Raw genomic sequence first — 12,437 nt, 5'->3', positions numbered from 1 at the left:
AGAGAGATTTTTCAAATTATGAAGGATTTTGTTAGAGTGACTAAGGATTGACTATTCCCTCTAGTCAGGGAGTCAATGACAAGGGATCAACAATTTATAACAGTCACTAAAAGAGTGAGGACAGGGGTGAGCAGAAATTTCTCAGAGCATGGAACTCTTTCCCACAGAGTGTGGTTGAGGCAGAGATCATTCCACCTTTTCAGAGAAAACTGCATAAACATTTGAAGGAGAGAAAGATACAGGGCTATGGGGAAGAGAGCGGGACAGTGAGATAAATTTTGGACTGCTCTAACCAAGAGCTGCCACAGACCCCAGGACAGACCGAATAACCATCCTTCTGTGCTGTAAACCTCTATGGTTCCATGACATTGTCCTTACCAGAAGACATACTTGGTGTTCGCTCAATGCTTGATGATATGGCAACGTTCTCTGGTCCTGCACTCTGAGTGAGTAAATCTTGCAGATTAATTACAGAATCTAGACAGAAAGGCATAAAATAACATCATACAAACTTAAATTAACAATGTCATGTGGCAAACCTAAATTCATCAGCTCAGTGTTTGATGTACTTATGAACCAATGAGAATTTTTTCATCTTTCATGCGGTTACTAAAAGCAGAAAGACGGAAATTTGATTGAATAGGTCATCAGTCCAGCTGTACTGATTTATCCTTAACAATGAGTATTGTCAGGCTAATCTATCAAAGGGGCAATCACAGCCAAGCCTGATCACATTTCAACTGATGCCAGAATAACAGGTGGAAGAGACATAGAACTCCAGAAAGTAATGCACGTATGAAGACGTCCATTAACTTTCTAATGTAACGGACTCCCACGTGCAGAGTCAAACCATTAGGTTTCAGGTGTGTAGCAAAGTGAAGCAAGTCAAATAATGGGTGTTCTGTGAAACACAGCATACCTATGTGTGCACAGTTGCACTCTAGAATTACAGAGCGAACCACAACAGGCAGGGATAACCCTGTCAGTACTTTGCAATATAACAGCAGCAGAGTATATATTTAATTTAAACCATCTCAGCATGTTCACTAATTCCACCTGTGAATTTGTTTAAAAAGAAAACTATCTCTGTAGAAGAAACAATGCTGATACATAGCTTTCATTTATTTAGACTCCGCAAAATTAACTTGACCAAAAAAAATTTAAGATAAACTACAGGAAATTTATTGTGAAAGAACAAAATACGGATTTGGTCAAGATAAAAAAAATCTGGCCAGTGGAGTATGGACCAGGCACAAAGGAAAAGCCACAGAAGAAAATATTAAAACAACAGACAGGTATAAATATAATGGCAAGCTGTTGTTTTTTGAACTCACCAAAGCTAGAAAGTAACTTGCCCCAGGCAGATTAACAAGTGTAAATTTCCAACCACAAAATAGAACAGGGTGTGAAGATGAAATGAGACAAAGAGGCTATTATGTCACCAGTGGACACATGGACCAGTCAAAAACAGATTCTGCAGCATAGCAACAGATTTTGGCAATGTTTCTGATCAAACAGTAAATATCACCATAAAGTCTGGAAAACAAGTCACTCCTTTATGCAAGGCTCTGTGATCTGCCTAAATTTAAGGGAGGCAGTTGCAGTTTGACACTGGTACAACATTTACCGCTTTTTAAAAAATAAATTCTACTTCACAAAGAAATAAAAGCAGGACAATTTTTGTTACCTGATCGTGTTTTCTCTCGCACTGCATATGGAACTTCAAGAGCCTTAGCTGCGTATTTGGAAAGAAGGCAATCAATGTCTTCAATGGCAAAACCAGCTTCTTGCCCCATCAGCAGTTGAAGTAGTGTCTGGACAGCCAGTGACGCCCAATCCACTTTCATATTCATGAGAAGCTGCTCCAGCATCAGCAACGGGTTCGAGGACAGATGTGAATAGACATCACGTGCAGACTCCGGCAGTGTCAGTAAAAGCTACAAAAAGGAAAATATACAAGCCAAACACAAAATCAATGGATCAATGTGCAAGAAAACTGATGAGCACAGCAAAAAAATAATTCCTTGACAATTTTAAAACTTTAACTCAATAACTTACAGAATTAGCTCAACTTAAACAAAGCTTTGATGTGGAGATGCCGGTGATGGACTGGGGTGGACAAATGTAAGGAATCTTACAACACCAGGTTATAGTCCAACAGTTTTATTTGAAAATCACAAGCTTTCGGAGGCTTTCTCCTTCATCAGGTGAGCTTGCAAAAGTAGAGCAGTTGGTCACGCTCTCAATACATCTGAAAGTGGTTCACAACTGTGGAGTGCAGCAACTGTTGTTATGCCGGCAACATAACATGCTATGTTATTAACTTAAAAAGTTAATGCACTTGCACCTCATTACAATACCACAGACTGAGACAGAACATTTATGGCTTATATTTCTCCATCAACAAATAAATCATATGGATACAGGCTCTTCAAACACATTCACTACCAAAATATGCTTTCTGTGCAACTCCCAAAGGCAATTTTATAGCAAGTCCAATGCATTTTGAGCACAATTTGCATATCAAAGAGACCATTTCCTTTTGCAGATAGATATCAAACCTTTTCACCACTGTGATATAGAATTATTACTACTCCACGTAGGCCTTTTCCTGAAGGATTGAGGGATTCAGTTAAATAGAACTGCAGCTGCCAATATTCAGTGAGGACACTACAAGATACTTTACAAACACCACGTGCTCTTTCTGATGAACTTAATAACCAGTGGTCAAGTGATACGGACTCTATGAAATACCTTCCTTACCTTTGATCCAATGCGCATAGCTTGAATTTCATGATGGCGTGCAGCAGACAGACTCTTGTGAAAGTGAGTGGTAAGGTAATTGGCCAGAAAGTGGCAAGCAGCCAGTCCTGGATGCTGATCCAGAGCCTGTTCACATACAGCTTGGCACATGTCAGAATCACAGATTCCCTGCAAGAGCTAATGGAACAGGAAGAACTGAGCAGAAATTCAGCATATTTTAGCTGTTTTAATAATAAGTCTGCATGCTGAATACTGTGGTAAAATGATCCAGTTTTCATTTTAATAACTTTTACTTTTTCCCCCTCACAATTCAGGTGTACAATGATGTATCATTCATTAATTTCTAAATACAAAGAAATGATGTTTCCAGATATCTGTAACAGTACAGTAATCTATCCATGTGAGCTACAAAAAAGTTAATTACCTGACACAACTTCAGTTACTACAAGATATACATTGGGCTCTTTAAAGTAGCATATTGTCCTAATACAGAATAGTATTTTTTTTTTAAAAACCAAGATGGGGCGGTTATTGTATGGAAAGTAACAACCATTACAAATATCTTTGAAAAAGATACTGAAATAGAAGCAAGATGAAAGTGTCATGACAGGCACAAGCCTACAAAACCTATTACAAAACCTATTGCATAAATACAAGTTTGTCTTTTCTCTCCTGCCAATTTTTATCCATTCCCCTCCTGAGATGTCAATTCCTTACTTTGTACAGTTCCATAAGCAACAGTCACCTTCCAATATCTTGCTCATGTGGCCATTACCTAAGTGAAGCTTGCCACGGAACATCGGCAGGCTATTTAACTGTAGAGGATAACACTGCCAACACTGCCGTACTCCATCCTATCTAAGTCCAGAAGCAAATACAGAAGTCAAAAAACACTTTCTCCTTCCTAACCCAGGAACACTGAAGCCAAATGCAGCCGTCCCCCCAGGTTAAGATCAGCTAACTCAGTATAGCTCAGAGATTGAACATGGAACCTGATGGTCTGTATGGGTCAGCTATTCAATGACACACTGGACATTAGCCCAAATGGAACTGTACCTAAGAAAATGAGCAACATGAAAGCCCTTTACATTTGTTAAAAATCTGACCAACGTTTAAATTACTTAAGCTCTCAATTTCAGTATAAGTGTAGATGCACTGCAGCATTCCACTTGCCCATTTTTGAGAAGGAATCCAGACTATGTCAAATTTTGGAGAAAATTTTAATTTAGTCTTTATGGAGGCAATAATAATTCAAGTTAACATGGCTGGCAGTGCCTGCTTTGAGGGCACAATTGTATAAGAGTAGCTCTGATGATGTTAAACAATGAATACAAGGATTGAATAACTGTCTTAAATATATCCTATTCTTCTTTCACATTAATCGTTATGAGGGGCACGCATTAAAAGCATTCAAAGCAACATTGTGTGGGTGAAGAGGGAATACTAGTAACAGATGCAGGAGGTGAATGTGTATAGTATCAAGTGTCACATCAAATCAGACTTTTCAACTGTGGATTAATGGGAATCCACTATAGTTCTGACAAAAGGTCTTTGACCTGAAACGTTAACTCTGTTTCTCTCTCCACAGATACTGTCTGACCTGCTGAGTGTTCCAGCATTTTCTGTTTTTCTTTCAGATTTCCAGCATCCACAGTATTTTGCTTTTATTTTAAGGAAATATATTACATTGTACAAAATGCTTTACTGACACCATAAATTCACCACTATTGCTCAACGAAAAGCACGTCAGTTTTTTATTGTAGCACTTGCCTGGAATGATCTTTCCCCATCTCCTTGCTGAAGCAGGTGAAGGAGATATTCACGCCTGAGCTTCATTGTAAAGTGTATTGACACAGGATGCAGCTGGACCCAAGATTCGCAAAGCTCAAACTCCTGCATATAACAATTCATCCATCTCTTAGTAAACAGAATCCAATGCACATGCAAAATGAAAATAATTTCATTGGACAATACAATTCATTCCACATACTGGCCAGTTGGTTAATGCTAACATGAATTTAAAGATAGAATGCGCTTTGATATCACTCCTAAACTATGAAATGGGAGCCTCACAATTGCAGTAACATGTCCGAGTTTAGAGATTCTAGCAAATTGAGGATTGGAAAGAATTATATTCTACAATTGACCAACTAACTGAACTGCATTCAGATCTATCCACTACTTCAACCTTGTCATTCGAAAAAATGCTGGAATCCATTATTAAGGAAGTGGTAACAGGGCACTTATCAATGCAATAGTGAGGAAGGATATCGGCTTGGAAAATCACAATGTGGAATCTGTATAGGTGGAGCTAAGAAACACCAAGGGGCAGAAAACGTTAGTGGGGGTTGTCTATAGGCCCCCAAACAGCAGTGGAGATATAGGAGAGGGCATTAAACAGGAAATTAGAGACGCATGCAAGAAGGGTACAACTATAATCATGGGTGACTTTAATTTACATATAGATTGGTCAAACCAAATTAGCAATAATACCGTGGGGGAGGAATTCCTGGAGTGTGTACGTGATGGTTTTCTAGACCAATACGTTGAGGAACCAACGAGAGAACAGGCAATCCTAGACTGGGTATTGTGCAATGAGAAAGGATTAATTAACAATCTTGTTGTGCGGGGTCTTGTTGTGGATAGGCAACGGCTAATATTTAAAGAACGTGTGCAGGAATTACAACAATTATTCATTCCTGTCTGGCGCAAAAATAAAACAGGAAAGGTGGCTCAACCGTGGCTTATAAAAGAAATTAGAGATAGTATTGGATCCAAAGAGGAGGCATATAAAATTGCCAGAAAAAGTGGCAAGCCTGAGGATTGGGAGCAGTTCAGAATTCAGCAAAGGAAGACAAAGAGATTGATTAAAAGGGGAAAATAGAGTATGAGAGTAAACTAGCATGGAACATAAAAACTGACTGTAAAAGCTTCTATAAATAGGTCAAGAGAAAAAGGTTAGTGAAGACAAATGTCTTACAGTCAGAAATGGGGGAAAATTATAATGGGGAACAAAGAAATGGCAGAACAATTAAACACATACTTTGGTTCTGTCTTCATAAAGGAGGACACAAATAACCTCCCAGAAATGTTAGGGAACCAAGGGTCTAGTGAGAGGGAGGAACTGAAGGAAACCAGTATTAGTTTAAAAAAAAAGTGCTCGGGAAATTAATGGGGCTAAAGGCTGACAAATCCCCAGGGCCTGATAATCTATATCCCAGAGTACTAAAGGAAGTGGCCCTGGAAATATTGAATGCATTGGTGGTCATCTTCCAAAATTCTATAGACTCTGGAACAGTTCCTACAGATTGGAGGGTGGCAAATGTAACCCCACTATTTAAAAATGGAGGGAGAGAAAAAAAAACAGGAAATTATAAACCAGTTAGCCTAACATCAGTAGTGGGGAAAATGCTAGAGTCTATTATAAAAGATGTGATAACAGAACACGTGGAGGGCATTAACAGGATTGGACAAAGTCACAATGGGTTTATGAAAGGGAAATTATGCTTAACAAATCTACTGGAGTTTTTTGAGGATGTAACTAGTAGAATAGATAGGGGAGAACCAGTGGATGTGATGTGTTTGGATTTTCAGAAGGCTTTTGATAAGGTCCCACACAAGAGGTTAGTGTGCAAAATTAAAGCACATGGGATTGGGGGGAATATGGATTGAGAATTGGTTGACAGACAGGAAACAGAGAGTAAGAATAAACGGGTCTATTTCCAGGTGGCAGGCAGTGACTAGTGGGGTGCCGCAAGGATCAGTGCTTGGGCCCCAGCTATTCACAATATATATCAATGATTTGGATGAGGGAACTAAATGTAACATTTCCAAGTTTGCAGACGACACAAAGCTGGGGTGGAATGTGAGCTGTGAGGAGGATGCAAAGAGGCTCCAATGTGATTTAGACAAGTTGGGTGAGTGGGCAAGAACATGGCAGATGCAGTATAACGTGGATAAATGTGAGGTTATCCACTTTGGTTGTAAAAACAGAAAGGCAGATTATCTGAATGGTGATAGATTGGGAAAAGGGGAGGTGCGACGAGACCTGGGTGTCCTTGTACACCAGTCGCTGAAAGAGAGCATTCAGGTGCAGCAAGCAGTTAAGAAGGCGAATGGTATGTTGGCCTGCATTTCAAGAGGATTTGAGTACAGGAGCAGGGATGTCTTACTGCAGTTATACAGGGCCTTGGTGAGACCACATCTGGAGTATTGTGTGCAGTTTTGGTCTCCTCATCTGAGGAAGGATGTCCTTGCCATGGAGGGAGTGCAACGAAGGTTTACCAGACTGATTGCTGGGATGGCAGGACTGACGTATGAGGAGAGATTGGGTCGACTAGGCCTATATTCACTGGAGTTTAGAAGAATGAGAGGTGATCTCATCGAAACATATAAAATTCTAACAGGACTAGACAGACTAGATGCAGGGAGGATGTTCCCGATGGCTGGGGAGTCCATAACCAGGGGTCACAGTCTCAGGATCGGGGTATGCCATTTAGAACCGAGATGAGGAGAAATTTCTTCACTCAGAGGGTGGTGAACCTGTGGAATTCTCTACCACAGAAGGCAATGGAGGCCAAGTCATTAGATGTATTCAAGAAGGAGATAGATATAATTCTTAATGCTAAAGGGATCAAGGGATATGGGGTACAAGCGGGAACAGGTTACTGAGTTAGACAATCAGCCATGATCATTTTGAAAGGCGGAGCAGGCCCGAAGGGCCGAATGGCCTACTCTTGCTCCTATTTTCTATGTTTAAAACATAATAATATGATTAGGCAGAGTCAACATGGATTTATGAAAGGGAAATAGTGTTTGACAAATTTATTAAGAGTTTTTTGAGGATGTAACTAGCGGGGTAGATAAAGGGGAACCAGTTGGTGTAGCATATTGGATTTTCAAAAGGTGTTCGATTAGGTGCCACATAAAAGGTTGTTACACAAGATAAGGGCTCATGGGGTTTGGGGTAATATATAAGCATGGATAGAGGATTGGATAATGGACAGAAAACAGAGAGTAGGGATAAACGGGTTATTTTCAGGTTGGCAGGCAATAACTAGTGGGGTACCGCAAGGATCAATGCTTGGGCCTCGGCTATTTACAATCAAAGATGGGAGGGAAAGTGGAGAGTGAGGAGGACATAAAAAATCTACAAGGGGATATAGACAGGCTGGGTGAGTGGGCGGAGATTTGGCAGATGCAATACAATATTGGAAAATATGAGGTTATGCACTTTGGCAGGAAAAATCAGAGAGCAAGTTATTATCGTAATGGCAAGAAACTGGAAAGTACTGCAGTACAAAGGGATCTGGGGGTCCTAGTGCAAGAAAATCAAAAAGTTAGTGTGCAGGTGCAGCAGGTGATCAAGAAGGCCAACGGAATGTTGGCTTTTATTGCTAGGTGGATAGAATATAAAAACAGGGAGGTATTGCTGCAGTTATATAAAGGTATTGGTGAGACCGCACCTGGAATACTGCATACAGTTTTGGTGTCCATACTTAAGAAAAGACATACTTGCTCTCGAGGCAGTACAAAGAAGGTTCACTCGGTTAATCCCAGGGATGAGGGGGTGGACATATGAGGAGAGGTTGAATAGATTGGGACTCTACTCATTGGAGTTCAGAAGAATGAGAGGCGATCTTATTGAAACATATAAGATTGTGAAGGGGCTTGATCGGGTGGATGCGGTAAGGATGTTCCCAAGGATGGGTGAAACTAGAACGAGGGGGCATAATCTTAAAATAAGGGGCTGCTCTTTCAAAACTGAGATGAGGAGAAACTTCTTCACTCAGAGGGTAGTAGGTCTGTGGAATTTGCTGCCCCAGGAAGCTGTGGAAGCTACATCATTAAATAAATTTAAAACGGAAATAGACAGTTTCCTAGAAGTAAAGGGAATTAGGGGTTACGGGGAGCGGGCAGGAAATTGGACATGAATTTAGATTTGAGGTTAGGATCAGATCAGCCATGATCTTGTTGAATGGCGGAGCAGGCTCGAGGGGCCGATTGGCCTACTCCTGCTCCTATTTCTTATGTTCTTATATTAATGACTTGGGTGAAGGGACAGAGTGTAATGTATCCAAGTTTGCTGACGATACAAAGCTAGGTGGAAAACTGAGCTGTGAGGAGGACACAATGAGTCTGCAAAGCGATATGGACAGGTTAAATGAGTGGGCAAGAAGGTGGCAGATGGAGTATAATGTGGAGAAATGTATGGTTATTCACTTTGGTAGGAAGAATAGAAAAACAGAATATTTTTTGAATGGTGAGAAACTATTAAATGTTGGTGTCCAGAGAGACTTGGGTGTCCGGGTACAAGAAACACAAAAAGTTAGCATGCAGGTACAGCAGGCAATTAGGAAAGCAAATGGCATGCTGGCCTTTATTGCAAGGGGGTTAGAGTACAAGAGTAAGGAAGCCTTACTACAATGTGCAGGGCTTTGGTGAGACCTCACCTGGAGTACTGCGTACAGTTTTGGTCTCCTTATCTAAGGAAGGATATACTTGCCTTAGAGGTGGTGCAATGAAGATTCACTCGATTAATTCCTGGAATGAGAGGGTTGTCCTCTGAGGAGAGGTTGAGTAGAATGGGCCTATACTCTCTGGAGTTTAGAAGAATGAGAGGGGATCTCATTGAAACATAAGATTCTGAGAGGGCTTGACAGGGTAGACCTGAGAGGTTGTTTCCCCTGGCTGGAGAGTCTAGAACTAGAGGGCATAATCGCAGGATATGGGGTCAGCCATTTAAGACTAAGATGAGGAGGAATTTCTTCACTCAGAGGACTGTGAATCTTTGAAATTCTCTACCCCAGAGAGCTGTGGATGCTGAGTCGTTGAGTATATTCAAGGCCGAGATGGATAAACTTTTGGACTCTAGGGAAATCAAGGTATAAGAGGATAGGGCAGGAAAGTGGAGTTGAGGATGAAGATCGGCCATGATCTTATTGAATGGTGGAGCAGGCTTGAGGGGCTGCATGGCCTACTCGGCCTACTCCTGCTCCTATTTCTTATGTCCTTAGGAGCGCATCATATCTTTGTTGTATGCTCCTTGATAGCTTTTATACCATAGAACACAGTATCTCTTTTTCCCAATTATTCAAAAGCTTTTCCGTTTAAATTTTGTTAACAAAATTTACCCCTTCCATTAACGCACTAGTTTTCTTTTTTATCTGCGGTTAGTTGGCATCATAATCACTTGAGTTTTACTTCGTTTAGCCTCACACTTAATTCTCTTTTCTATTAACCCTATGCAACCTATATTAAAATATATATTTTTTAATTCAACAAATTTTCTTTTTGTTAAAGATGCAAGTATCATCATCTGTTCTAATTTATTAAATTGGATCAGTTGCCTCTGTAGCAAATGTCAATTAAAGCTAACTGGAGTATGGCTCACCTCTTTGCAAAGTAATATGTAGTCAGTAATCATTAATCTTCAAGGCTATGAGGCATTAAATAGCTGCCATGCATTGAATAAATCCAAACATGATTATTAAAAATATTTAGAAGACAATTTAATTGTCGTGTTAACAACTATGATTCTCAAACAGAAATCTTAAAAACTAAACAAGAATTTTCTCTTACCCCAGCCTTCAAAATTATGTCCATCACAGTCTGTGGGTTCTCGTTGGATTCTGTCCGCAGTTCCTGCCAGCCAGACCAAGGTACCAGAGACCTTAGATTAAGGATCTGACAACATAAACCTTCATTTTAAGATAAAGGCATCAATTTACGATATTCTAACAATGTCATTTACAGAGGAACAAAAACATATGCAAAAACATGTATAAATCAAGGATACTTCTTTGACAGTGCAACAAAGTAAGTTTACCACATAAAATTCCAGTGACAGTTTGACAAATTATAAATATGAAATAATTCATTGTGATTAGACTGTGCATGAAGTAATTCATTATCTGTGACTAGACTGTACAGATCTAATAATTCATAAACTGAACATTCATGTGGAACAGTTCATTAATTAACACAGTAAATATGGAATAGTTCATCTAACAGGCTGTACATATAGAACTCACTATGAGATTGCAAATATCTGACAGACAATAAACATGCAATATATATCTAACAGACCATATATGAAATTTATTATCTAATTGTGACAGACTATATGTGCAATGCAGTGAGAAACAGAGAAAATCTATATTAAAAGGTTTGTGGCAAGTGTGCACTTCTTCTAAGTGTCAGTTACTTCCTATAACATTTCAGCATTACACTTTATTGAGGTAGGAACTGTGAGCAATGTCATACAAGATCTGTTATTATATATCCATAAACATAGGCACTTAAATAAAGTTAGAGGAAATGGTCTTGTATGAGCAAGTAGACATGGCATACTGTGGGTGATGGCAAATGTGAGGATACGGTGTTTAAGAAGGGCTACTGGATTGGTAATGATTTGCGAGGTAGTGTGGGAGCAGTTTAGAGGTCTGGGGAAGTGAGGTCTGGGACAGTGGTGAATAGCTTGGGGGAGAATAGCAAGTAATTAAAGTAGGGAATTATTGAGAAGTGGGCAGGGTAAGGGCAAGTGATGTAGAGTGCAAGAAGCCACAGAATTAATAAATTAAAGCCGCAGCTCAGTGGGCCAGCAGGCATCCGTGAAATTAATTAATAAAATCAATATAATGGGAGCTCAGAGCTGACTGGCAAGAGCCCCTAGAATTACAGAAATAAATAAGCAAGCTGGCAGGAATCCCCAGAGTTAATGAAATCAGTGAACACAGTAACGCTTTCAATCCAGCAGGGAATGCAGGAGAGTCAGTCTTAATGGCGTATGGGGAACTTAATCAGTCTTATAAACAAACTTAATGGAGCTAGCAGAACTGAGAAAGTGGCTAAAAATAAAAATAAGCAGGCAGTACAGGCAATGTTCAGCATTTACTCGGGACCAAAAGTAAAGTTTAAATAAACTTTGCAACAGAGGGAAAAGAAAACATCCGAAAATCGGCTCAAAAACAAAATGATGAGCGGACCTGGGTGACTTGTGTCACAATGCCACCAGTGATGGAAGGCTTGCAAATGCAGTATGACACAATGTTGACAGTTGAGTTTTCCTATTAGAAAATGATGACATGCTCCTATGGAACATAAAACTTTGACAACAGAAAGTAAGATTTGTCGACAAGTGTGCGCTTTATGCAAGACATATACGTCCAATGAAATTATATTAAATTTGCGAGGCAGCACCATTCTGTGACACACGGCACAGTCATACCTGCAGCTGCACACTTCTACCACTAGGAGCTTCATAAGCTGCAGACACACATACCTACGACACCTACAGTATTACTAATGCAGTCTGATGGAAATTCACTTTGATCTGTGGGCACAGCCATTGAAGATTAACTTTTATTATTTTATATAGAATATATGCGTCATGATTTTGAGTCACATTTTTTGTAGGCATTTAACATTGAAATTCTCTATGTAAACCCTATCCAAAATGTGAACATTTTTCTCAGTTTGTCACAGCCAAGTTGCAGGCTCTTGCCACTTGGAGGCGCTGTGGAGCAAGTTTTCCAACAATCACTCACTTCCAGAATCTTCTTGCCAGCTGAGTTATCATCTATATTATCTTTCAACTACTTTTAATTTTATGTTACTTTTAGTTAGTTTTCTTCACACCCTCGCTACTTCTTAGCCTTTTACCTCCTCTCTCC

The 12,437-nt window shown here is 39.8% G+C and overlaps 1 protein-coding gene across 2 annotated transcripts in view; it reads right to left on the bottom strand.

Moving 5' to 3' along the window:
- Positions 1-12,437, bottom strand: part of zfyve26 (zinc finger, FYVE domain containing 26) — a 97,221-nt gene that overhangs the window by 41,750 nt on the left and 43,034 nt on the right. For both annotated transcript variants that reach the window (XM_067991349.1, XM_067991348.1), the window contains 5 exons: positions 10,345-10,449; positions 4,534-4,656; positions 2,764-2,940; positions 1,688-1,937; positions 379-477 (listed from right to left, as the gene is read on the bottom strand). In XM_067991349.1, coding sequence (XP_067847450.1) covers positions 379-477; positions 1,688-1,937; positions 2,764-2,940; positions 4,534-4,656; positions 10,345-10,449 — 754 coding nt within the window. The remainder of the gene's footprint in view (positions 1-378; positions 478-1,687; positions 1,938-2,763; positions 2,941-4,533; positions 4,657-10,344; positions 10,450-12,437) is intronic.

The sequence above is a fragment of the Heptranchias perlo genome, chromosome 10, assembly GCF_035084215.1.
Source record: "Heptranchias perlo isolate sHepPer1 chromosome 10, sHepPer1.hap1, whole genome shotgun sequence".
NCBI lineage: Eukaryota > Metazoa > Chordata > Chondrichthyes > Hexanchiformes > Hexanchidae > Heptranchias > Heptranchias perlo.
This window is presented reverse-complemented; position numbering and strand designations above follow the sequence as displayed.